General features: G+C 38.2%; 1 protein-coding gene across 1 annotated transcript in view; it reads left to right on the forward strand.

Annotated features, from left to right (window-relative positions):
* Positions 1 to 759: 759 nt before the first annotated feature.
* The window catches only part of LOC116516313 (zinc metalloproteinase-disintegrin-like NaMP), a 42,986-nt gene continuing 16,977 nt past the window's right edge, over positions 760 to 26,768 (forward strand). Inside the window, 11 exon segments of the mRNA XM_032228743.1 lie at positions 760 to 850; positions 853 to 921; positions 3,087 to 3,187; positions 11,376 to 11,446; positions 12,239 to 12,317; positions 13,635 to 13,711; positions 16,262 to 16,460; positions 17,789 to 17,851; positions 18,326 to 18,397; positions 20,693 to 20,862; positions 26,096 to 26,180. Of these exon segments, the coding sequence (XP_032084634.1) occupies positions 760 to 850; positions 853 to 921; positions 3,087 to 3,187; positions 11,376 to 11,446; positions 12,239 to 12,317; positions 13,635 to 13,711; positions 16,262 to 16,460; positions 17,789 to 17,851; positions 18,326 to 18,397; positions 20,693 to 20,862; positions 26,096 to 26,180 (1,077 nt within the window).

A 26,768-nucleotide genomic window follows, 5' to 3' on the forward strand; every position in this document is an offset into this window, starting at 1 on the left:
CTCATCTCCATGTTCCCATTCAAAAACTCTTTAAAGAATACAGAATACAGAGTTGGAATGGACATTGGACATCTTCTACTCCAACACTCTGTCAAACCAGTATTTCTTTAAAACCTCCAATGCCACCTACAGCTTCTGAAGGGAAGTTATTCCATCATCTATTCACACTTTGAATGCATAGTACGCCAGCTGAAATTTGTCCCAATCAACCCATAAATCTTCTCTTTCAGAAAAGGGACTAGTGGAGGTGTTATACAAAGGCTTCTGGGGTCTTTTAAAAACTGAAAGATCTATTATGGCATAAAGCTTTTATATTCCTGTAGTGAAGTCAGAGATCCTTTTAGTAGATCCATTGACATGGATTCATTCTTTCCCACAATAAGAACATTTTTGAAAGATTACAAGTCAGGTCATTGAGCTTTCTGATTAGCAACTAGCACTAAATGTTAGTAATGTTGAAAAGATGGTAGATTATTCAAATGTGCCTCTATGTCTCCTTGGCATTTAAAAACCCATGCACAAGAGTACCTAAATTTAATTGTCTTAACATGCAGGCCAGAGAGAGGTCTGCTGTGAGCAAGTAATCCCCTCCTTAGGGCTTCTTCTTTGGGGGATGCCTTGAAAGAACCCTTCCCACCCAGCTATCATTTCTGGAGTGACATATGCTAAGCCAGCTGGAAACCTGCCCTCCAATAGTACTGTTACAACTTAGAATTTGTGGAAATCCTTTAGCAAACACCTTCTCCTATAAGAGCATGAATGAAGCTGAAGGACTCATTACTTGCTTCTCACAGTCAACAGGAGAACTGCTCAGGTTGGCTTGAAAGCAAAAAAGATTCCCTGACCATTAGCCAAATCCAGGCTCCAAAATGATCCAAGCTCTCTTGGTAACTATATGCTTAGTGCTTTTTCCATATCAAGGTAAGATGTTTTCTTTGCTTTCCTTCTTCAAATTCTTACAAGAGATTATTACATCCAACAGATTACTAGTTTGGTTCTTTTTATGCTTAACCAAAATTTGTTCCACTTCAGTTTCTACAGAATTACGAAAAGAACGCTCCCAAAGATTGCATTTGTTATGAATGAATGGATTGTTTTTTTTAAAATATTTGCTTTGTCAAAGTTTTTTCAAGCCTCAAACAGATCCTAAAAATGAAAAGACTTAAGATCCTGAAAAGAAATGCACGTTCAAATTGGAGAGAAAGTTTTCCAGTAATGTGAGTAAAAAAGGATTAGAAGTCTGAAGAGGACACAAGAGACATAGTTTGTAAAAGATTAAATAAACAAAATGTTTTCAGTTTTAATTTTCTTCCACTAGGTCAATTAGACTTCATATAATTAAGCTTGCATAATATTGAGCAAACCACAGCTAGTGTTATTGTTGATATCTTCAGAGAATCCGCAAACTGTACTCAACCTAATGTGACAATTTTCTCAATGCAGGAGGGAATAGTAACTTTTCTTGCCAGTAGGGAGACATGAACTCCTCCCATGAGCATCAGATACAAATTGGAAGCCACGTAAAAGTATAAATGTCTGCCTGGGTCTACTTAGGAAGATGCTTATCAGTCTCAGAAGATACATTTCCAAGGTCAAGTTCTAGTTGTGCTTAGACTGCTCTTACTTTTTACCTTAAGAAATCTGCTTCTCTCCCTCCCTCCCTCAATTTTGCCTTGAAGCAGACTATAAAGAATGTTTGACTTTGGATAGCAGGTTTTTTTCTCCATACCTTATAGTCATTGATATTTTTGTTATTAGTTTGTTTCCATTTAAAATTATAAACATTTTTTGTCGCACTTTGATTTTGTATTCAGGGAATTAATTAGATTTGCACAACATGATAGAAAGTCAGGATTAAAATGTAAATAAGGGAATATCTTTGTCAGTCTCCCAATTGCATCATCTACTGTAGGACAAGTAATCCTAAGTTGAATCAGCTTCTGGTAATTACATTGTGATAGACAAGAGGCTTGCTTAGCTGCAAGAATAGAAGTGGTTTTCCACTATTTCTTCAGGGATAGTTTTCCAGATTTCCAGTAGGGTCTGTAGTTCTGGGATTCCAGGTTTTAAAGAAGTCCTGCCCTGCTTAGTTTTGGGGATATCAGTGAAGATCAGATACAAATAGTCCTTGATTTACAGCCATTCATTTTGTGACTGTTCAAAGTTACAGTGGCACTGTAAAAAGTAATGATTTTCACAGCAACCCCAAGGTCACATGATCAAAATTTCGGTGCTTGGCAACTGGCATTTATTTATGAAAGTTGTGGTGCCTGAAGGTTATGTGGCTGCCATTTGTAGTCTTCCCAGCTTCTGTCTTCAAACATCTCCTCCAAAAGATCTAACAGCAGAAATTCTGGTCCTAATTATGGTTGTAAGGCTAGGGTTGGTGCTGTGGCCCACCACATTTACAAATATGTTAAGGAGTAAATAGCAGACGGCCATTGAATGTCCACACAATAACCAACCCTAAATTATTTGATTCTTGATCTACGTCTGAAATCACTGAATCTGATTATGGACATGTTCTTAGGTGCCCTGGTGATAACTCTGATGCTATGAACTCTCCATAGATATTTTTGAAAATGAAAGAAAGTCAGTGAAACTATTAGGATGGCAATGAAAAAGCAGTTCAACTGAAAGGAATTCCTAAGAAGCTGAATTTACATAACAAGCTATGTTTGTCTAGCTCTCTGACTAATGGATACACTAAATCATAATACAGTTTGGTTTACTGAATTGTGTGAATCAGATTATTGTGATTTCCAGTTTCTTAAATCATATTTAGCACTCATCACTAACTGCACAAAACTGGATGGTGATTGATATTTATTTATTCATTTTGCTGGTGAAATATTTCTTTTGGACCTGCCCAAAGCATCATCTCCAGTTAGATCCCCAGCCATCAAACATCATTTAGCAAATTTTATATGCACAAAAAAGCCTTTGGATTTTTGTGTTGTGAATTCCATTCTCCATTGATAACTGAATAACAAATTATGTAGTAGATCTGAAAATAGAATAACATAGAAAAATGAATCTTCCTTCCTTCCTTCCTTCCTTCCTTCTTTCCTTCCTTCCTTCTGAAGGGAGTGCTACAATCTTGGAATCCGGGAAGGTTAAGGATTATGAAGTAGTGTATCCACAAAAAGTCCCTGCATTGCCCAAAGGAGGAGTTCAGCGGCAAAAGGTAAAAAAAAATTCTTCCTTTCATCAACTTACTGATGAATCTCTCTTTGTTTGATATGTGTGTGTCTGTGTGTGTGTGTAATTTGTCTTTTTTTTGATGCTCTTCTTTCGGTTGTGATGAGAAATTTATATTTACACCACCATACTAAAAGTTGGTATCAGGTTTTTCCAAAATTGCAATGAACTCCTCTGCATTGTCAAGTTATCTTGGTAGTTTGGTAACTTTATCCAGCAGGCTCTCCAGGGCCGGCCGGCTCTCCCGGGGCACCACCAGGCCCACTGCCATCGCCCGGCCCGACCCGGCGGCTCAGCTCGCAAGACGGGAGATGCTCCACCCGGGCTCCCCTCGCCTCGCCTGCTCACTGCTGCCCGCCAGCCACCCAGCAGGGAAGGCGCCACGGAGGACAGGCGGGTGAGCGGAGCGAGGCCTGGAGCCTCTGCCCCCCTAGATGGCCTGCGCCCGACTGGCCTCGGAGTTGCGGGTCCCGTGCTCTGCCCGCCCGCGACAGAGCCTCTGCAGCCGGGAAGGGCCATGTGGGCCCCACAGGGGAAGAGCCACCCGAGCCCGCCCTCCCCCCATGGCCCTTCCCAGCCCAAAGCCCCCACCCACCTCAGACCTCACGGGCAGGCAGGAGGCCTGCAGCGTCTTTCCTTCCGCCCCCCCAAGGCTGCTGCCAAGGAGGACCCCCCACGGCCCTTCCTTTGCGCCTCCTTTGCATTGCGGGAGCCACCAAGACTCGGGTCTGCAGCAAAGGCGCTTGGCGGGTCCCGCGATGCAAAGTGCCCTGCCGGACAATTATTTGGAATACATTCTAACATCTTATCATTTTCCATAGCCATAGCTGTATGAATACTTTGAGAATCATTCTCTGCAAATATTAATTTAAACTAAAATAGATATTGATATATAAAAAAACTTGTAAAACAAATATTTCAGTACAAATTTAAATGTATATTAAATGTTAGCTAGTTAAAGATATTGCAGGTTAATGGGGAAATAAGAGACCTCTAAGTCTTCTGATGGTTTTGCTCACACAGGTGCATTTTTTTTTTAGAGTACAATTTTTTTTTAATTTCCATTTCATTCTATACAATCACATGTTTACTGTGCAACCGAGGCATATAACATTGAGGAATAAACACAGCCCTCGCTTTTATAGAAAATGCCCCCTACAATACAAACCCAATATACCGCCTTAGCCCACCATACACCCTCTTTCATCCCCCTCCAACTTTCATTCTTCCTTCTCTCATACCCCTCTACACCTACTTCCCCTCCCCCTCTATCTAACCCTAACCCTATCACTCCCTCTCTTAATCCATTCCCTCCCTTCCTTCTCCTCCTCCTCTCTCTCACTCTCTCTACTCTCCTTCTTCTTTCATTCAGCTCCTCCCTTCGGTATCTATTACTTTCCGATATATTCAGTTTGTTCTGTTTTGACACTAACATTAAAAAAACCACAGTATACAAGTGCAATCATGCTTTAAAATTTAACACATATTATATTTCCCCCCTCCCCACCTCCCCCTAGATCCCCGCCTCCCTTCCCTCCCCCCGACTTCCCAGAGCCCATACATGGTATAACTTTTTGACAATCACAGTCTAAAATATCTCTACATTGAACTCAGCTTCTTGCTGTTACCCAAATTTTTAACAATTTAAGTTATTACTAATTTTAAGCATAAGCTATCTGGAATTTCCTAATCCCGTATTTGCTTTGTATATAATCAATCCATTTTTTCCAGTCTCGTTTATACTTCTCATTTGAATGTTCTTTAAGATATGCTGAAATTTTTGCCATTTCGGCTAAGTTTGTAACCTTCAAAGTCCATTCTTGAATTGTAGGCAGGTCTTTCTTCTTCCAGTATTGCGCCACCAAGAGTCTTGCTGCCGTTATTAAGTACAGAACCAAATTAATCTCTACTGCTACAAAGTCAATACATATACCTAGTAAAAACAGTTTGGGAGTGAATTTTATCCTTTTTTTGAAGATATTTTGCAGGATCCACCAAATTTTTATCCAAAATGCCTTAACATTACGACATGTCCACCATATATGAAAATATGTAGCATCAAAAACCACATCTCCAACATTTAGGCTGAACATTTGAATACATAGAAGCAAGCTTTTTGGGATCTAAGTGCCATCTATAAAACATCTTATAAAAATTTTCTCTCAAATTTTGTGCTTGTGTAAATTTTACATTTCTTACCCATATTTTTTCCCATGTGTCCAGCATTATAGGTTCTTCAATATTCTGAGCCCATTTTATCATACAGTCTTTAACCATTTCGGTTTCTGAGTCCATCTGTACTAATACATTATATATCCTCTTTATGTGCATTAAACTTTGATCTCTTATTTGTTTAAACAAGTTATCCTCAGCTATTACAAAACCTATTTTTTGGTCTATTTTCCACCTGGCCTGTAGTTGGCCATACTGAAACCACGTTTGAACTACCTTCTCTTTTTTAAGTACCTCTAAGGATTTTAATTGCAGCACCCCTCTTTCTGTAATAAGAAGTTGTCTATAAGTGGTTCTATCGTGTTTTTGTTCTATATTCATATTTTCAATTGCATGTCTAGGAATTGCCCACATGGGCAATTTATCATTTAGTTTATGTTGATATTTTTTCCAAACCCGCAATAAGGCATTTCTTAAAATATGATTTTTGAAATTCTTATCCAGTTTTTTGTTGAATAACAAGTAAGCATGCTAACCATATACCAAATCATGTCCCTCAATATTCAATATTCTGTCATTGGTTAAATGGATCCAATCACTAATTGCAGATAAAGCCACTGCATCATAATATAATTTTAAATTTGGTAATTTCAATCCTCCTCTTTCACGTACATCTTGCATTATTTTCATCTTAACCCTTGGCTTCTTTCCTGCCCATACAAATTTGTTGATACCCTTCTGCCATTCTAAAAGGTTCGCATCTCTTTTAAGTATTGGTAACATTTGAAACAAAAATAAAAATTTTGGTAAAATATTCATTTTCACTGCCGCTATCCTTCCCAACAAAGATAAATGCAGTTTCTCCCACCTTTTCATCTCCATTTGTATACTATGCCAGAGTGGTTCATAATTGTGCTTGTATAATTTCCCATTTGAAGTTAAAATATTAACTCCAAGATATTTGACTTTTTTAACAACCTCACATCCTAACATCACTCCCAATTCTTCCTTCTGTTTGGTATTCATATTCATTGCTAATATTTTGGTTTTTCCTAAATTAATTTTAAATCCAGAGACTTGACCATATTGATTAATCGTATTCATTAAAACCTTACTGGATTCCTGCGGTTGTTTCAATATTATAACCAAATCGTCCGCAAAAGCGCGGACTCTGTATTCTTGCTGTCTGATCTTGATCCCTTTTAAAGCATCCAAAGCCCGTATCTTATTCAGCAATACTTCCAAAGTTATAATAAACAATAGTGGGGACAAAGGACAACCCTGTCTTGTACCTTTTTCTATTTGAAAGGAATCTGTTAAACTTCCATTAACTATAATTTGGGCTTTTTGCTGCTTATATATTGCACCAATTGACCTTAAAAAGCCATCTCCTATCTGCATTTTTTGCAATATCTTCAACAAGAATTGCCAATTGACTCGATCAAAGGCTTTCTCAGCGTCCAAAAATATGAATGCGGCAGGAATTTGATTATTCTTTCCCAAGTATTCTAAAGCATTAGTAATTAACCTGACATTGCTCTTCATCTGTCTGCCCTGTATAAAACCTGTTTGGTCAGTATGTATCAGTTGTTGGATAACCACCATTAACCTATTTGCTAATATTTTGGTAAAAATTTTATAATCTACATTAAGTAGTGAAATAGGTCTATAATTTTTCGGCTGAGTAAGATCTTGGTCTTCTTTGGGTATCAACGATATGAACGCTGTCTTCCATGAGGGGGGCACTTTACCTTCCGATTGAATTTTATTAAATAATTCTCTAAGAGGTTCTACCATTTCTAACTGTAAGTTTTTATAATAAACGGCTGTTAAGCCATCTGTACCTGGTGCTTTCCCTAGCTTTAATTGTTTGATTACCTGCAGGATTTCCCCAGAGGTTATTGGTTGGTTCAACCTATACCTATGTTCTTCGCTAACTAGGGGGATTTTCTCTTTATCTAAGTATTTATTTATATCTAAGTCCCTAATTTTGTCCCCTTTATACAACTCTGTAAAAAATTCTCGAAATCCCTTTTGGATCTCTTCCTGCTGAAACACTTCCTTCCCTCTGTAACACAATTTGGATACATTTCGAATTTTCCTTTTTTTCCTGATCTGATAAGCCAACCATCTACCGGGTTTATTTGCATTGCAGAAAGTATTATGTTTAGCATATAATAAACTGGTGGCTACCTGGTCAGAGATCAGCATATCAAATTGAGATTTTAATATGGAAATTGCTTCTTTAGTCTTTGTATCACCTGGGTTCAATATTAATTCCTGCTCTTTCCCTTTAATTTCCTCTTCCAATTCTTTACGTTTTTGCCCTTGTTTATGTCTATGTATTTTGTTTATATTTATCAATACTCCTCTCATATAGGCTTTGCTTGCATCCCATACATATTCCATAGGTGTACCCTTATTCATGTTAAAAACAAAGTATTCAGATAACAATTTTTTACAATCATTAACATACTTTTCATATCTGAATAAATTTTCATTCAGCCTCCAGGACCTTCTAGCCTGAACTACCCTTCCCAGCTCCATCCAAACTGGGTTATGATCCGAAAGGACTCTGGCCGTAATCTTTGTCTTCTTCACCCTAGAAAGTAAGTCATTAGTAATTAATATAAAGTCGATCCTTGAAAAAGATTGATGTCTGTCGGAGAAGAAGGTAAAGTCATATTCTTCTGCATGCCTTTCGCGCCAAACGTCTCGCAGTTCGAAGTCGTCTATCATGTCAAAAAAGGATTTGGGTAGTTTAGCTCGGAATTTAGTATTCGGGCGAGATGTCTTCTTATCTCTTTTGGTGTCAATCACGCCATTCCAATCACCCAATAGTATGCACGACTTAAAGTCCCACTGTACTAATTTAACATGAAGATTTCTATAAAATCCATCTTGTTGTTGATTAGGAGCATAGATTCCCAAAAGCAGTGTCTTTTTCCCTTCTAAGATTAAATCTAATGCGATATATCTTCCAAAGGGATCTGCTTCGATTAGCTCAGCTTTAATGTCTTTCCTTAAGTATACTACTATACCTTTTTTTTTTCCGTAACATAGGTCACAAAGTGTTGACCAAGTTTGGGATTGAACAGATATTTTTGATCAGTTTCTTAGTTGTCATTTTTGGTTGCCTGAAGCTTTTTTAGAGCCTCCCACATGGCCTGTCTCACCTTGGGTCTAGCTCCTCCCACAGCTTCTGAGCTTGTTGCTGTAGCTCCTTGGTCAATGGCCAAAAATTGTAAAGATTGTTGCGTTATGGCTTGTTTTTCTGTTTGTCTGGTGGTCATATGGTTAGATCTTTGTTCCTTAACCCCTTGCCCTTCTGGGAGGGGGAGATGATACGTTTTGTCTGGTGATTGTGTAGTTTGCTGTTTCTCTTGTCCTGCTTGTGGTTTTTCTCCATATCCCGATGGTTCAGGGTGCCCCACTTTCAAAATCTTATGATAGAAATCTCGAGCTTTCCATACAGAGTTGAGACGATATCTTTGCTTATCAAATGTAACTATGATGCCAAACGGGGCATCCCATCTGTACTGTATCTGGCGCTTTCTGAGCTCTTCCACCAAAAAAGCATAATCTCTTCTGGCTCTTAGCATTTGAGGTGGTATCTCTTTCAAAACCATCAAATCCTGTCCGCCAATTTGAAGTTTGGTATTGTAGGACTCTTGTAATATCTTATTTCTGGATTCTCTTGTAACAAAATATATTACCACGTCTCGGGGGAGTTGCTTTTGTTTTGCCGCCCAGGAGTTGACACGAAAAATTTTATCAATCTGCCAATCAAAATTGGATCCCGGTCTTCCCACCAGACAGTCAAAGGCCTCAGAAAACATCTGCTTTAAGTTCTCCTGTCTCTCTTCACGCAGCCCCCTAACTCTTAATGCAAGTTCCATCTGGTTATACTGTATCATAATCATTTGTTTTTCAGCATTTTCAACTTTTCGTTCCACCTCTTCGGTTTTAGATGTCAAATTAATTTTAGCTTCATTGAGAGTTTCTAAGTTCTCTTCCATTCCAGAAATATATTCTGTGAGTACGTTTACAATTCCCAACATATCATCATTTATTTTGGTAATCTTGGTATCAAATTTATCATATGAGACTTTTATCTCATTGCTTATCTCTTTCCTTATTTCATCTCTGAACTCTCTGAGAGCTTCCAAATTCTGTTCCCTTGATTCTCTAAACATTTCCAACAAAAATTCTTTTGTTAATACTTCTCCACTAGGGGGCATAGAAGGTGGGGGCTGTGACTTTGTGCCAGGTATGGGAGAAGCAGATTTAGGAGGTAATTTCGCAGGATTCGACTTGGAAGCCATAATACCTTTGCTTCAAGCACTTAACAAATCACTATGCCAAGAAGAGAAAAAAAAATTCTCCCTTTTTTGCCAAGAATTTTACGGAGGATTTCAAAGGGCTGGCATTACGCCAAAACAGTTCAACAAAACAAAACAAAAAACAGAGAAAAGCCCTGTTCGGAATGTCTCTGTGTCAACAAAGGGCCTTTGAAAACTTTTAATTAGATAAGGAAGTCTCTTCAAAGGGAATAATTAGAAAAACTGATTAGAAAAGCTGCCGGAATGTATCATCATTGCAAATACAAAGGCTGGAGAATCGCCATCTTTAAAAAAAAAATTAACACTGAAGCTTGAGTTTTCCTAAAAAAACAGAAGTAAAGTTCTCAAATATGAGCTCTGCTTGTATTAATTTCATAAGAAAAAAAATAATTTCATTAATTTGTCCTAAGGGGGGGTCTTGGCCTTGTGCCGTTAATACAGCAGAGAGATCTGGCCAGAGATGACTCAGCTTAAAAAAAAACAACCCCCCCCCCCTCGTTTGCAGCAAAAAAAAAAGCTACAAACTGCAAGGAAAAGTTCTTACCAGCTGAGACGCTCACTACAATCTTCTTATCTGAAGTTTGAGTTATCTAAAGGGTGTTTAATTAGATAACGAACCAGAAATCTGGGAGCGGCTCAATTAAGCCACTGCCGACGGCTAAGTTCCTCCCCGGAAGTCCACACAGGTGCATTTTACAAGCAAGGCTCCTGCTGCTAGATTGCGCAGTCGCTCAAGTGCAAGGCATGATTCGCTGCTCCCAGATCAGGAGGCAGGAGAATCAGTGCCTCCTTTGCATACAAATTTTTTCGCTTTTCAACCCTTGCTTAACTTTTAAAAGGCGAAAAATTCCTTATGCAAAGGAGGCCCCTAGTTCTCTCGCCTCCTCCTATAGTTAACACTAAGCAGACTCCAAGCCACTGTGACTTGGAGTCTGGTAGCAACTACCTTGGCTTTAATTATTTTAAAAAAATTCTTTAAAATTCTTTCCTTTTCCTGCCTCCCCTGCCTCTAGTGCCTGCACATCCCTGTTAGCCACCCACAGCAAAGAAGGCCATGGTACAAGTTAATACAATAATAAACTGAAATCCTAGACTTCAGTCTTTATGTTTCTCCGTCAGCTTTTTTTTTCTCCGCACTTCCTTATTTTGGAGAAAGAAATCCCTAAAATGGCACAACTTCTCAAAAAGGTGTTACAAGCTGTGACTAAAGGGAGCCTTTCAAAATTTAACTAAGAAAAGATTAATGGACATTGAAAGTGATTAAAAAGTGAAAGGTACAACTACTGCCTGTTTGAAGGATAAATTTCAAAATGGGAGCTTCTTCAACCACAAACAGATTGCAGCCCCCCCCCCCTCAGCTTTTGTCATGCAGATAGCTTCAGAGCTCAACTCCAGAAGACACTTGCAGGTTTTCAACTGTATTGGAGGGTCTTGAGGGGTAGTTCTTAGACTTTCCCTTACCTTGGTGAGTCATAAAAACTGAAGGAATGCCAATCTCTTTAGTTGAAAGCTGAAGAGATACAACCCAGGGAAAAAACCCTTCAGGGATCTCTCTCTACATGTGTATTCATTCAGGACTTCCAGGAAAGTGTTGAATTGTTAAGAAGGTACACATTGTCTTTTTAATTAAACACTAAACTCTTTGCATTTCTGATGAAGTATGAAGATATCATGCAATATGAATTTAAAGTGAATGGAGAACCAGTGGTCCTTCACCTACAAAAAAATGTGTAAGTTAATTTAAAAGTTCTCTTAATTTTTTAATTAAGACTGGAAACAGAAGCATGGATGTCACCCCAGGACTAGAATGTGACCCAATGCTATTGTTTTGGAACTTCAATAGAGATGCTTCTAAATGAAGGTTCAAGGCTTCCCTTTACTTGAGGCTGCTTATTGAAGCAATATGAATCCCTTTACTCTTGAACAGCAATAGCATTTAGACTTATATACCACTTTACAGTGCTTCGCAGCCCTCTCTAAGTGGTTAATAGAGTCAGGATATTGTCCCCAACAATTTGGGTTCTTATTTTACCCTCCTTGGAAGGATGGAAGGCTGAGTCAGCCTTGATCCTAGTAAGATTTCAACTGCCAGATTGCACTCAGCCAGCAGTCAGCAAAAGTAGCTTGCAACACTGCACTCTAACCACTGCACCACTATGATTCCTTTGAAATAAAGGGAGCTACACTACTCTCCTTTGCAGACCTACCAGCTACATTGGATTGTTGCATAGATCAGAAGAATAAAAGAAATGGTGATGCAAAAAATCTTCTCCTGGTCAATCAAACCAACTCTGAGATTTGATGAAGAGAATTGAACAGCTTCCTTGGTGCAAATCTCTTTGCTAAGGAGAATTTAGTATGGGCTTCACTCCTCTTAAATAGTCAGCCTCATGAGATTAAAATACCTTCTCCTTTCATTTGATACCAAACAGTATTTTTAAAATGCCATTATACAGTAATTGTACAATTATCTTTGTTTCTACTTAATTCCTGGTATAAATAATGTCTTCTCTACATTCCAGACGACTTTTTTCCAAAGATTACACTGAGACTCATTATTCCCCTGATGGCAGAGAAATTACAACAAGCCCTCCAGTTGAGGTAATATGCAGAGTGTCTTCCATTTATGAAGTAAATAAAAAGAATATTTGTGCACAATATTCCAAATATGCATATACCAGTCCGGGCTATCCAAACAAGAAGTACTATATATGTGACATATATTGGGAATGTTTTGTGTAAGCATGTGGGGATTGTTAAAACCCAGTCTGTGCTACTTATTGAATAAACAGGGCAATATTTCAATCAACCAATTCTTTCCTACTGATTAAAATCAAACATTTTGGGGAGTTAGCCCCACAAATAGCTTTATTATGAGAATATCGGGTTGATAGAATGTACTTTGCTTTTTAAACAAGATTACAGTGATACCTGCAAAATCATTTATTTGGCAAACCGAAAGTGAGAGGAATTCACTTTGCTTATACAGAATATAGAAATCCATTATATGTTCCTCTCACTAATATGAGCTGGAACATATTATGATATCACAGCACTAACACACTTCCTTATGTCCTTGACCACTTCTCCCAAAATTGATCTAAAAGTGCATTCTTTGTCTCCCAAAATTGCCTACTTGTGGCGTAGCACATTCAAAAGTCATACAAACTGCTCCTACTTAATATGTAACATAATTTTTCTGATTTTAAGGTCTATATGGGTCCAGAAGTTCCTAGGAATCAAAGTTAATCACCAGTGGAAGCCTTCCAGGTTATATAGGCAGCTTAATTCTGTTATGTGTTTCTGAAAACTTTCATTATGTGGGCCCAAGAAAATAACAATTATGGTAATTGACATCATTAGTAAATGTGGAATATTTCCTATGTAATGATAAGATCTTATCATAACAATATAGGACAATCAGCAAGTTTGAGGCTTTATTCAGCAAATCCTATGGTGCAGCACTAGAGGTGATGTCCAAAAAGACAAGACTGGTGGAGAAAAAGGCTTCTCAAAAGAGCTTTTTTCCCCCCAAAAGATAACTGGATTATTTTTTTCCTTGAAGAACAAAACATTTCATTTATCATCTAAGAAACCATCAGTTGTGGTGAAAAAAATAGTCCAGTTGCCTTTTGAAAAAATAAAACAAAACACTTTTGAGACAATTATCACCTGGATGACTGAGACTCTCCATAGACAAAAAAATAAAGGACTTGTTATCTGAAGTTCACATTTTACATTCCTTTGTTGATTTTCTTAGTGTTCTTCATGTTTTTCCATCAATAGGATTCCTCTTGCAGTGCAATTTGTTTTTATGGAAACTTGTGTTTATCTTTTGCTCTTTTTGAACTCATTTGTGCTCATCAAATCACACTACAAAGACGCTTTAACCAGTATAGTCCTCTTGCCTCCATATAGGATCACTGCTATTATCATGGTTACATCAAGAGTGATCGGGACTCAACTGCAGCCATCAGTGCATGTGAAGGATTGAAGTAAGATAGTCACTTATCTTTCAATTGTTTTTCATGCAAATTACTTGAGTTTGATCAAAGATATCTACATAATTAAGAAAGATTTTGTCTGGATACCAAGAAGAGCAGCTGACAGCCAGTAGTGACAGTAGAGAGCTAAATCAGATCTGTCTAGAGGAGCTTCAAAGGCCATGTCTCCTTTTTATATAGGAAGTGATGTTACATGCAAAGAATATATATAGGTTTCAGATTGTGTATCTTGCCTGAAAGTGTACAGGAACAGGCATGCAAACTCTTCAGTTCTACCCAGAACCACTTTGTTGAACCACTCTGCACACTTTCTTTAAGTTAGATATCTTAGCTGCATAAAGATCCCAAAATTCCAAAGGGCTTTATCATTAGCCAGATTCAAGGCCCACCCCACAGCCATTAGTGAAGGAAAATACCAAAAGATCACCTTGACATTTTATTAAGATTAAGATTTTTATTAAGACATTTTAGACATTTTATTAAGATTTATAGGCCGCCCTTCTCCCTGAGGGGACTCAGGGCGGCTTACAATCACAGGGAAAGGGGTGCAATACCAAAAGACAAACAGTGAGTGAACAAAATAAAATAATAAAACACAACTTGCATTCAACAGTCAACACTCGGGTGGGTAAATTAAGAACCTATCCCCAGGCCTGCTGGGAGAGCCAGGTCTTAAGGGCCGTGCGGAAGGTCTGGATGGTGGTGAGGGTACGAATCTCAACGGGGAGATCGTTCCACAGGGTTGGAGCTGCAACAGAAAAGGCTCTCCTCCGTGTAGTCGCCAGTCGACATTGACTGGCAGATGGGATCCGGAGGAGGCCCAGTCTGTGCGATCTAATCGGTCGAAGGGAGGTAATCGGCAGAAGGCGGTCTCTCAAGTACCCAGATCCACCTTGAGCAGAGTCTGTGTCCATGCAATAGAGAAATAATTGAAATGCTGGAATATAACATAACATAAATGATGGAGTATAACAATAGAATAACAGGATGACAGAATAATACAGTTGGAAGAGAAGTTGAGGTCTTCTAGTCCAACCACCTATTCAAGTAGGAGACCCTATACCATTCCGGAGAAATGACTGTCCACTCTCTTCTTAAAAGCCTCCAGTGATAGAGAAAACCATTCCACTGGTTATTTGTTAACACTGTCAGGAAATCCCTTCTTAGTTCTTGGTTGGAACTCTCTTTGATAACTTTTCATCCATTACTTTAGATGTTTGGGGGCATAGATTTCCCCTTCTTTTTTTAGACTGTTTCTTAAATATTGGGAAATTTATCATGTCATCCTTAGTCCTTCTCTTCATTAAACTAGACATTCCCAGTTCATGCAACCATTCATCATATGTTTCAGCTTTCATCCCCCTGTTATTCTGTATTGTTAAGCTGCATTTTCATTCACTCCATTGCCCACTATATGTAAATGCTTGCCAAGAATTATTATTTCCATTCTTTATTAAATATCCTGGGAATTCTGACTCTTATCTTGTTTTTATTATTGGATCAATCTGATTTTTACCACAGTCAAATAGTGTTCTATACAGTACAGTACATCATAATATGTCTAATTCTTTTTAGATATTTTAGATTTAGAACTATTATATTATCCTCACTTGACTTTTGTGTTTCACTCTTACGACAATAAGGTATTACACAAAATTATCTTTCAAACAGGTTTAGTCTTACATTTCCATAGCCAGGAGCCTTCCCTATTTTTTTAAACCCTAGGAAATATACAGCATTAGATTCCACGGCAAACTAGCTCCATACAAATATTATACAGATATTTCATGGCTGTGCTGAGAACATGCAATCTTTTGTATATCCCATAGTATCTTTGAGAAGCATAAGAAAGCGATATGAGTGCTGAGGAAGGAAAATTAAAATTTCAGTGAGTTTCAAGAAGGGATTCAAAGCTACAAGAGATGTTGACTTGCTCAGTTAAAAATGCGTTATTCACGAGTGGTCCTTGGTGCTCTCTGAGCTTAGTTGTTTTCTTTCAGACATTTTATTACCCAAGTAGGTGACAACTTGAGAGACCGCCTTCTGCCAATTACCTCCCTTCGACCTATTAGATCGCACAGATTAGGCCTCCTCCGAGTTCCATCCGCCAGTCAGTGCCGACTGGCGACTACGCGGAGGAGGGCCTTCTCTGTAGCAGCTCCGACCCTTTGGAACAATCTCCCCGTGGAGATTCGTACCCTCACCACCGTCCAGACCTTCCGCACAGCCCTTAAGATCTGGCTATCCCGTCAGGCCTGGGGATAAGGATTACGCCGCCCCACCCGAATGTTGAATGACTGTTGTGTTTTATTGTTATTATTTTGTTTATTCACGTATTGTGTTATATTGTCTTACACTCCCCCTCCTATGAATTGTAAGCCGCCCTGAGTCCCCTCAGGGAAAAGGGCGGCCTATAAATAATAAACAATTCAATTCAATTCAATCATCAGTGCATTCAGACCTAAACTACCAATATTCTCATCTATTGGTTATCCACCTCTGACCAGCCTTTTCAAAAAGAGTCTACAATTGTTTTTACAGTGGGTATTTCGAGCATCAAGGTGAGATGTACCTTATTGAACCCCTGAAGACTTCTGATAATGAAGCACATGCAGTCTTCAAATATGAAAGTTTGGAAAAAGAGGATGAGACCCCTAAAACCTGTGGGGTAACCCACTCTACTTGGAAATCAGATGAGCCTATCAAAAAGACCTCTAGGACATCCGCTACTCCTGAAGAAGTAAGTCATATGAAAACCTCAAATATGTAACAAGGTTTGAGGGATTCATTTACTTGTTTCTAAATTGTAAAGTAAAAGAGAAATTCTCTCAGACTGTTTAGAAAGAATTCATAGAAGAGAACCCCCATTTCTAAAATTTTATTTCAGTCATGTTGTACGAGAAAATCTGGAAGCTCACCAAGCAGAAAATACATATTATATCATTTTCTATTGTCACACAAACTTCGTTTGGATCAAAATAGTTTCAACTGAAACCCCAAATCATCTCAATTTTCTGAAATGGTTTAGAAAATGTAATCAAATGATAAAATTGCCTCTTTTACGCATGCATAGGATACTTGGGATAGAGGGAGACATTGGTTTGAAATAATAAATTGAAGTGTTTTGAGATGTCTAATAAGACCTAATAAACATAATCTTGACTACATTTTTCAATTTGTTTTGAATCACTAAGTTGGATTAAAGCAATGATTGAACCAAAACTAGCAAACTGAATCTGGTCACAGATAATCCTCATATTTCCACTACTAGAGGCAGAAAATTTTGAAGATAAAACATTACATCCAAAAATCACAGTTCCTTCTTTCTTTTGATGGCAAAGATTGAAACTGGCTGAAACATATCTGGAAATTCAAAACCTCAACTTTTTTTTTCTTAAAATGTGATATAATTGGAACAAGATTGTTGTTTTAATGGAATACCAAAATGCAAATGCAGACACCAATCCCTGCTGCTTACCCGCTTGTTTGATTTTTTACTTCAGTGTTCTGGCAAGTGAATATTCTTTATTCTCAGGAAGCTATGTTTATATGTAGTGTGTTTAAATGGTTCACTATTTTATAGTCACATCCACTCTTTGAATGTTCTAGTTTCAAGGACATTGACATTTTATTCAAACTGGATGTTGTGTAGCAGAGTTAAAAAGTGGCTGTTAGAGAGGAAGGAGGAAATTACACTCTGGAATTGTAAATATTGGGCTCAACATAGGAGCTTTCTGACTACATACATACATACATACATACATACATACATATATATATATATATATATATATATATATATATATAAATAAATAAATAAATAAATAAATAAAAATTTCATCCAACATATGGAAAAAGAATACATCCTCACACATTTTTAACTACTAAAATTCTAACACGCTCTCTCGCTATAAAAGTCTTCAGCAAAAAGACCAATATTTCTAACACTTCAAGGACTTTAACCAGATAGTATAAAAAGCAATTTTCTGATTATCTGATGACCCAACATGCATGTTGGCCTCAGTGAGTGACATGTCTAAATAGTCTTCTGTTTACTATTCTGTTTAGAAAAATGAATACTTGCAGGCTGAAAAACATGTTGAGCTTTACATGGTTGTGGACAATATAATGGTAAGTATCCTGGATATCATTCCACTGTCTTTTCTGCATTGAGCATAAAATTATTTATTTTATCCTAGATTTTGTGGATTTCTTTGAAACATTCCTGAACAATTTGTTTCTCCAAGCTGACAACTCGTGAAGAATAAGTTGTGTAATGTTTGTCTTACACATCTCTAAACATGGAAATATGGCATTCAATTTAGGAAAACATTTCAGTAAGCTGACCAAAATTTTCTCTATCTAAGAGAAGAGCGCTTCTGTGGTGCTGAAAAATTAATAATGTTAATATATTAACAGCACAAATATAGGTTAAAAATCACCAGAAAAGAATTAACTGGACTGCTTTATATAGAATTATTATTTTTGTCCAACTCAGCAAATTCAATTATTTCTAAATTTCTTCCTCTTCCTGACATGTTCTTTCCCCTGCTCCTTCAACACCCTTCCTAAAATTATGGTCTCTTCTTTTGATCTTTTCTGTAGTTCAGGAAGTACGACCGCAACTTCATAACTCTAAGGGAAAGAGTATTTGAAATACTCAACCATGCAAATAGGGTAAGAGGACATGGCAAAAATTATTTCACTTTTTGGATTAAATCTCCCTGCCCACCTGTTCCGCACTCCTGCTCAGGTGTTCACTGTGTTGACCTAATGGACTTAATCAGGTAAAGAGACTTAGGAGATGGATTTCTACAAAACTGTTAACTTTGAGGGCAGCAAAACTTGGTCATTTGGCAAGCTTGGGATTCAGCATGTAAGGCCATCTCAGAAAGTGGGTTAGTTCAGTAACTAGACACCTCCACTATGTTGAGAGGATGCAAGTCCAAAAGTATTACAATAATTCAATCAGTGCTATTTTGTAGCTAGATTCTTCCTGGACTATGTTTAATCTTCTGAACTTGAAAGTGTTAGAAAGAGAAAGAGAGAGTAAGCATCTTCCAAACTCAACTGATTACGAACATGATCCCTGAGAAGAAAGCAGGAGAGAAGAATCTGGATGGAGTTGGATTGTGAAGTTTAGGAGAAGATCCACTCATATTGTGCTGCTTCTGTCATATTAACTTTCTTGACTATCATGTTAATGATCAGTTAGAATCAGCAACAACAGGAACATCAGTGGGTGAAATCTCCCTTTTAGTCCTCCTCCCCTTCTGTTTTTGATAAAAGAGTATGATCTCCTGGTTCTTCTTTATCACTTTATTTACAGGGCGGGGCATAACCTTTTCCTAGGGGGTCACAGCAACACTTGTAATAACAACACAAATAATTCATACACCATTCGAAAGCCCATCAAAAACTGAGTTTATTGACACGATTTAATAGTCAGTATGACCACCATTAGCCCTTCGAACAGCATTCAAACGAGGTGGATAAGAACACAACAAATCTTCAAACAGTTCCGTTCGATTTTCCAGATTTTTCAACACAGTTTCCAAATTCATTCTCAAAGTTTCAACCGAATATCGATTTTGACCTTGCTCCTGAATCATCAGAGCTTCCACTTCATCCTTAATTATGGCCCCAATGTTCTCTGCCGGATTGAGATCTGGCGAATTTCCCGGCCAGACGTCATTGCCCCAAAATTCGACATTGTTTTCCTTTAACAATTGCTGAGTCGCATTTGAACGCATGCAAGGAGCTTTGTCATGAAGAAAGACAGCCTCACCAACCACCAAGACATTGTCTGGATCACTGAGAAATGGAATGACATTCTCCAATAAAATTTTCTCACGGAAATAACTGCCATCCCAGGATTCCCCTTTATCCTTCAAAACCCAATGCAGTTTCTTGGCTGTGAAAATGACGAAAATCCCGATGCAAGTCAGATTGCGAACGATTTGTCGATATCGTTCATGTTTGGCGATGTCGTCGACGTCTTTAGCCCAAATTCGATCGTTCTGGAAATTCGGTTTTCAAATGGCATAAACGAAGAATTCGTCAGATGGCGCCAAATGAAGAAAATCTTCCTCGGTCCATTCAGACAACCAATCGCACAACCAAAGCCGATCTTGAACGTGTGTTTGAGTTTTCAATGGTTTGCAAATGACGTGGAATGGCTTCAAACCTTCTCGTTCTCGATATCGGCCGATTGTCCTTTGATCAACTCGTTTTCCACGAATTTGAAGGATTTCTTGGGCCACTTTTCGGTTTCCTTTTCGTTGTTTGCGACTGCCAGTTGCAATGATGGCTTTGCTTTCTTGGGACAGTTGCAGAGGACGCCCTTCTCCAAATTTTGTGAAACATTCTTGGGCTGTTTTGTTCCAATTATCAGTAACCCAATCCGGATGACGTTTCAATTTGTTTGCAATCCATTTTCGATTGATAAACGTCGCTCCAGCATCGCGAGCCTCTCGAAAGGCAATGCATTTTATTCTGTCAATGATCCTTTGTTCTTCCGAATCGAATTTTCCAGCCATTCTTAAAGCAAATTTAACATTTAATAGCTCATTCAATTCAGTTTTTTATGGGCTTTAAAATGAGGTGTCGCGGAAGTTGTAAACTGCTGTCGATCTTGCTGTGACCCCCTAGGAAAAGGTTATGCCCCGCCCTGTATTTCTTCTGCTTAATAAATTATTAGTGTACCTCAAAATGGGGTGTTTTTGGTGCTGTCTGAGCTTGATGGTTTCCTTGCAGACATTTCATTATCTGACTAAATATCTGCAAGCAAACCAGGAAACTCAGAGAGCACTAAGAACTCCATAGTTCAACTATGAGCTACAGAGATTCTTTTATTTAATCTATTCCAGTTCACCTCCCATAGACACCAGTGTCAGTTCCTTTTAGTCTTGAAATGTTGATCAAAGTTTACTTGTATTTGCATTTCTAATTTATTTTGTGTCCACTCCACAGTTTTTCAAACCTTTGAATATTTATGTAGCATTGATTGGTCTAGAAATTTGGTCTGATGAAGATAAGATTACAATCAATGCATCATCGAGGCACACTTTGATGTCCTTTGCAACATGGAGACAGTCAGTTCTACTGAAGCGCAAAATGAATGATAATGCTCAATTACTCACGTATGTCTCATTGTGGGGAGAGGGAAGGGGAGGAATGGGACTGGAGGATTATGGGAATATTAATGTTTGCTCAGAACATCTACACTCTGTTATAAACCATCTGTGAACCATGTTCTATGTCAAAACAAACCATTTTTTTTCTTACCTACGAGCTACTTTTTAAAGTGGGTCTGGATGTCAAAACTTTAGAAGTCAGAGGGAGCTGCCAGAGGCTCTTGATTGGACATTTCTGTTTTGGCAATTATAAAAATGACTTTTGGGGAAATTTAGAATGAAGTCCTTAGAAATTAGAACAAACCAGACTTCAATAGTTTCCCATGTTTAATATTTACCAGTAAAAAAAATGATTTTCAGATTTCCCTGTTTATGGAAGCATCATTTTCTCCAAAAGTCTCAGAATGAAACTTCAAGTGTAAAAATGAAGAATGCCAATTGATATCCAAAAATAACTATGCATATTAGTTATATGAATCTTTGAAATAAATTGGGAGAAATCACCACTTATTTACTTATAAGTTGCAACAACCAGTGGAACATATATCAGACTTACTGCTTTTAATCCATATCTCATGGTATCTTCTCATTAGTTTTTTCCTATGCTTCGCCTGCACCACACAAGCATTTTAATTTGATTAATTCCCATTCTGCACCAACTAAATGGATGTTTGCATTATATAACATATAAACCAAGAATAAAATAAAATAATATAATATCTATTCTTGGATAATACTTTTGTTTTTTTATAATAATTTTTAATTATTTTTGAACAAAGACAAACAAACATAAAAATAAAAAAGCCATCTTCCATTACAAATTGTAGAAAGTGTGTCAGTTGGTTACAGTATTTCCATGCATCTCTTCCATAGTCATCACTTGCTTTTCATATCAAATCACATATTTTAAATTCACATGTATTCATGTATATCACGATTATTATATCTCAACCTTAATTTGACTATAATTGTTTTTACATCCTTTTATATATAATATTCAAAATCTAGAATAGGATTGCATGATAACATTCCATTAAATCATCCTAAAATCATCCAATCACAATACATCTTTATAACATATTCTAGATAAAACTTTTAAACCTCCTCTCATATTCTCCATGTGTTGTTTATATATAATTTCATATTATCAAACTAATATATCTATATGTATTGTTACCATTATTAATCATTATTTAACTATAACTATGGTCACTTCATTTTATACATATTACTAGTAAACTAAATTTAGTTTAGTTTTCATTATACAGTTTCATTGCCTCAATCTATATCTTTCCAGTAATAGTGCAGTCTTATATCTCTTGCCATTTGTAGCATTAATATTCTAGTTACTTTCTTAATAAATCTTGTGTGAACCTCTCTTTGCAACATGTTGTTCCTTTCGTATCTCATAAAAGCTCGAAACCCAGCATCTGCTGTTTCCATCAGCTTATCTTTGGTTATCACTGGTGCTTCTGTCAAGATTTCTCTCCTTATCTCCATCAAATTTTCCCCCTTTTCTTCTTGTGTGCTTTGACGTCTGGGGTAGAGTTTCAATCCATCCATCTCCCCTTTCCATATTCTGCTCTTGCCATTACCAACTACGCTCACTTTGTTGTCAGTATCCACAGATTTCTTATCTCTTTGCTCATTTTTGCTTCCATTTTTTGAACTCTCTCCTCCACATTCTTCATTTGATAAACATCCTCAGTTTTTCCGTCAAATTTTTCTGTTTTGTATTCCATATTCTCCAATCTCTTTTCAATTCTCTCTGTCACAACTAATAGATTTTGAATTTCAAACATAATAATTTGCAATGTTACAGTTTCTTTTTCCTGCTGTGCCATTGTTCCAATTTTTCAGGCACTGCCACTATAGGATTCAAGGCTATTTAAATAAACTTCAAACAGGTTCATTTATTATCTTTGAAGTCAAAATGTTGTCTTCCATCCAATAGCTAGTGAGAGAACTCCCAAAAAGCACCTGTATAAACAACTTGTGCTCTTCCTACTCTCATTCTCAGTAAACAAACTGAAAGAACCTTGAATCTCAAGTGACCAAAGAGAAAGAAGAAAAAACAATGTATCCAGCCTCCAGCCTCTAAGTGGCAGTGTAACTGCTTTTCCTCCTGTTGTTACAACCCTCTTTATAATCCTTCTTATTATCTTCTTTATATTCCAAGCTTAAAAAAGAAAAAAAACCCTCTTAAATGGAGATCAAAAACAAGTCCAATCAATCAAATCAAGCTTTATAAAAAAGAAGGAAAGTTTTAATCCATAAGTGTAAGCAAAAGTGAAAAAAGAAGAAAAAAATTAATCCATTCAGTTTAAAAAATAAGGACCCTTTGCAAAAATTTCATCTATGAAAAAAAATTAGAGACAAGATAACACATAAATTAATGTAGATTAATTTCGTCGCTTGCAGTCTTCTATCTTCAATTTTAATTTAACTTAATTTTTTGAGGAGGTAGTCTCTTTTTCTAATAATAAAATTTTCTCACCAATTCGACACACTTTCTCTTTTCGCTTTCTTCCCATTCTGGAGCTGTCCCAACTTCAGCAGCTTCATTAGCTGCATTTCTATTGCCAGAAAAAAAGGCTATTCCTGGATCTTTCAGGGACTTTGCGGTGTCCTGAGATCAGCAGGAGGTGTCCTTCTCAATCACCATCTCTGTGGGATAGTTTAGGTCCGAATGGACCGTCCAGTGGCAGAAATATCGACTGCTATCTCAGAGCACCAAGATCGCATGACTTGCTGTCGTGACATCAGCCCCCTTTTTTGATAAAACTTTTGTTTAAGCAGGCTGTGTGAATCCGTCTTCTAGATCTTAATGTGATTTGTTTATAGAAGTACTGTGAGCTCAGCCTATGTTATATACTTGAATGGGAATTGGCAAGGTTATTGGCTTATATCTATAATGTATTGAACAAATAACAATTGTATTTTGAGCAATTCTACTGGATCCATAGCAAATGATGAAGTGGACAAGGCCATGGGAGCGATGAGTGCCTCCACCTGTTTACTGGATCCATGCCCCTCCTGGCTGGTTTCAACCAGTAGGGAGGTAACACGAGGCTGGCTCTAGAGAATCACGAACGCCTCCTTGTTGGAGGGATCCTTTCCACGGCCTCTTAAGGAGGCAGTGGTGAGATCCCTCCTCAAGAAGCCTTCTCTGGACCCAGCTATTTTTAAAAACTATCGTTCAGTCTCCAACCTCCCTTTCTTAGGGAAGGTTGTTGAGAAGGTGGTGGCCCTCCAACTCCAACAGACCTTGGATGAAGCAGATTATCTAGACCCTTTTCAGTCTGGTTTCTGGCCTGGTTACTCCACTGAAACCGCTTTGGTCGCACTGACCAATGATCTCTGGCGGGCCAGGGACAGAGGGCATTCCTCTGTCCTTGTACTCCTTGACCTCTCAGCGGCCTTCGATACCATCAACCATGGTATCCTTCTGCGACGGCTGGAAGAGGTGGGAGTGGGAGGCATAGTTTTACGGTGGTTCTCCTCTTACCTCTTCGACAGGTCGCAGTCGGTGTTGGTTGGAGGACAGAGGTCGACTCCTAGGCTCCTTAATTATGGGATGCTGCAGGAGTCAGTCCTGTCCCCCCTCCTATTTAACATCTACATGAAGCTACTGGGCGAGATCATCTGCCAGCACGGGATTAAATACCACCAGTATGCGGACGATACTCAGCTGTATCTGTCCGCCCCGTGCCAACTCAGTGAAGCGGTGGAAGTGATGTGCCAGTCCCTGGGAGCTGTTAGGGTCTGGATGGGATTGAACAAACTCGCACTCAATCCCGACAAGACCGAATGGCTGTGGATGTTGCCCCCTAAGGACAGTCCATCTAGTACATTCTTAACCCTGGGGGCAGAAAAATTGCCCCCCTCAGAGAGGGTGCGCAATTTGGGGGTCCTCCTGGACCTGCAGGTGACTTTAGAACACCACTTGTCAGCTGTGACCAGGGGGGCCTTTGCCCAGGTTCGCCTGGTGCACCAGTTGCAGCCCTATTTGAACCGGGAGGCACTTCAGACAGTCACTCATGCCCTTGTCATCTCAAGACTGGATTACTGGAATGCGCTCTACTTGGGGCTGCCCCTGAAAAGTGTTCGGAGACTGCAATTAGTCCAGAATGCAGCCGCCCGAGCGATACTGGGTATGCCAAGGTACATCCATATCACACCTATCCTCCGCGAGCTGCACTGGCTGCCCATTGGTCTCCGAGCACGATTCAAGGTACTGGTTATCACCTTTAAAGCCCTACATGGCTTAGGACCCGGATACCTGCGAGACCGTCTTCTGCCACATACCTCCCTTAGATCAATAAGATCACACAGGATGGACCTTCTCTGGGTGCCTTCAGTGGGACAATGCCGGCTGGTGATGCCTAGGAGTAGGCCCTTCTCTGTTGCCGCTCCGCCCCTATGGAATGAGCTGCCCGCAGAGATCTGGGCCCTGCCCACTCTCATGGCCTTTCACAAAGCTATTAAAACCTGGCTTTTCCGGCAGGCCTGGGGCTGTTGAACCCTTGATTGAGGTCCAGCCCCCTTTTGACTGTGTGTTTGTTGAGTTCCTTTCTTAACTTTGTTGTGTCCCATTGTTTTTTAAAAAAATTCTTTTTAATTTTTTTCATTTCTGTAAGCCGCCCAGAGTCCCTCGGGATTGGGCGGCATAGAAATTCAATAAATGAAAATGAAAATGAAAATGAAATGGGTCTTATGAAATATGTTAGGGGCTAGATGGATGGAGATCAAAGAGTACAAAAATAGTTAAAAATCCATTTTATTTTTCCCACAGCTTTTGATTTGACTTGTCACTCAACCAGCTTTTTCAATCTCAAATAGTCTTTGATAACATCACAACTAAATTGATAGAAGAAACTTAATTATTAAAGAAACGTGAATTATTATTTTTTTTGGCAACCCATGGAATATAAATTAACCTGATGGGCTGGATTCACACAACGTGCTAAATCCCTCTCCTTGACCTAACTAAGGCTAAGAGCAGCCAAGCTTAGTGTGTAGTCAAAATGCATCCTGAACATGTTTAACAGATCAAGTTAGTTAAATGGCTTGTGTGAATACAGTCTACATTGAATTATGACATCCTGAGTAATGGCAGGAAGTGAGGATGGAGCTAGGTGGTTTGTAAAAAGCCATAAAGATTTCTGTATGCCCCGAGACTATAGACTATGTTTTCCATCTTTTATAAATTGTATCTTCCTTTTCTGCTTTCTTACAGGGGTATGGTCTTTGAGCACGGAACATTAGGATTAGCTTACACAGGTGGCATGTGTGATTCTTTCAGTTCTGTAGCATTAATTCAGGTTTGTATATTGTGATGAGTACTACTATATAGATATTACTTTATTAAAAATAAAGACTCTTCTGATTTTCAATTCACAACATTTTCATCCTTATTTATTTAGAAAATTTGGCATCACTGTAGATCTTTCCTCAATTGATGGTGTTTTGGCACAAGGCATTCTGGACATGCCATAGAACAAGCCTTTTGTATATATTGACTTCTATCAAAAGTAGAAAATATATGATTTTCTTGGAAAATAATCAGAAAATGAGCAGGTCAAATTATGATGCAATACTTGCAAACAAGGCTTCTGAGCAATATTCTTAGTGACACTTGTGACAAACATGACTCTTCCTTCTTTCATTATAAGAAATTTAGGATCTAAATTTTGTATATGGCTGCATTAATCTACAGTAAGATAATGAGAGAATACTAATCTGCTTTAAGAAAACAACTTCCAATATTTGAAGGACAGTGAGAAAATCATATTAGTTAAGAAGCTAAAGATATTTACTGAGAAACAGTAAACTTATCTTTGTTCACTTAGAATAGAATGGAGCCACATGGAGGTTATAAATTTTGTTCCTAAACAAGCAGAGTTAGGATC

This window comes from Thamnophis elegans, chromosome 13, assembly GCF_009769535.1.
Source record: "Thamnophis elegans isolate rThaEle1 chromosome 13, rThaEle1.pri, whole genome shotgun sequence".
Lineage (NCBI taxonomy): Eukaryota > Metazoa > Chordata > Lepidosauria > Squamata > Colubridae > Thamnophis > Thamnophis elegans.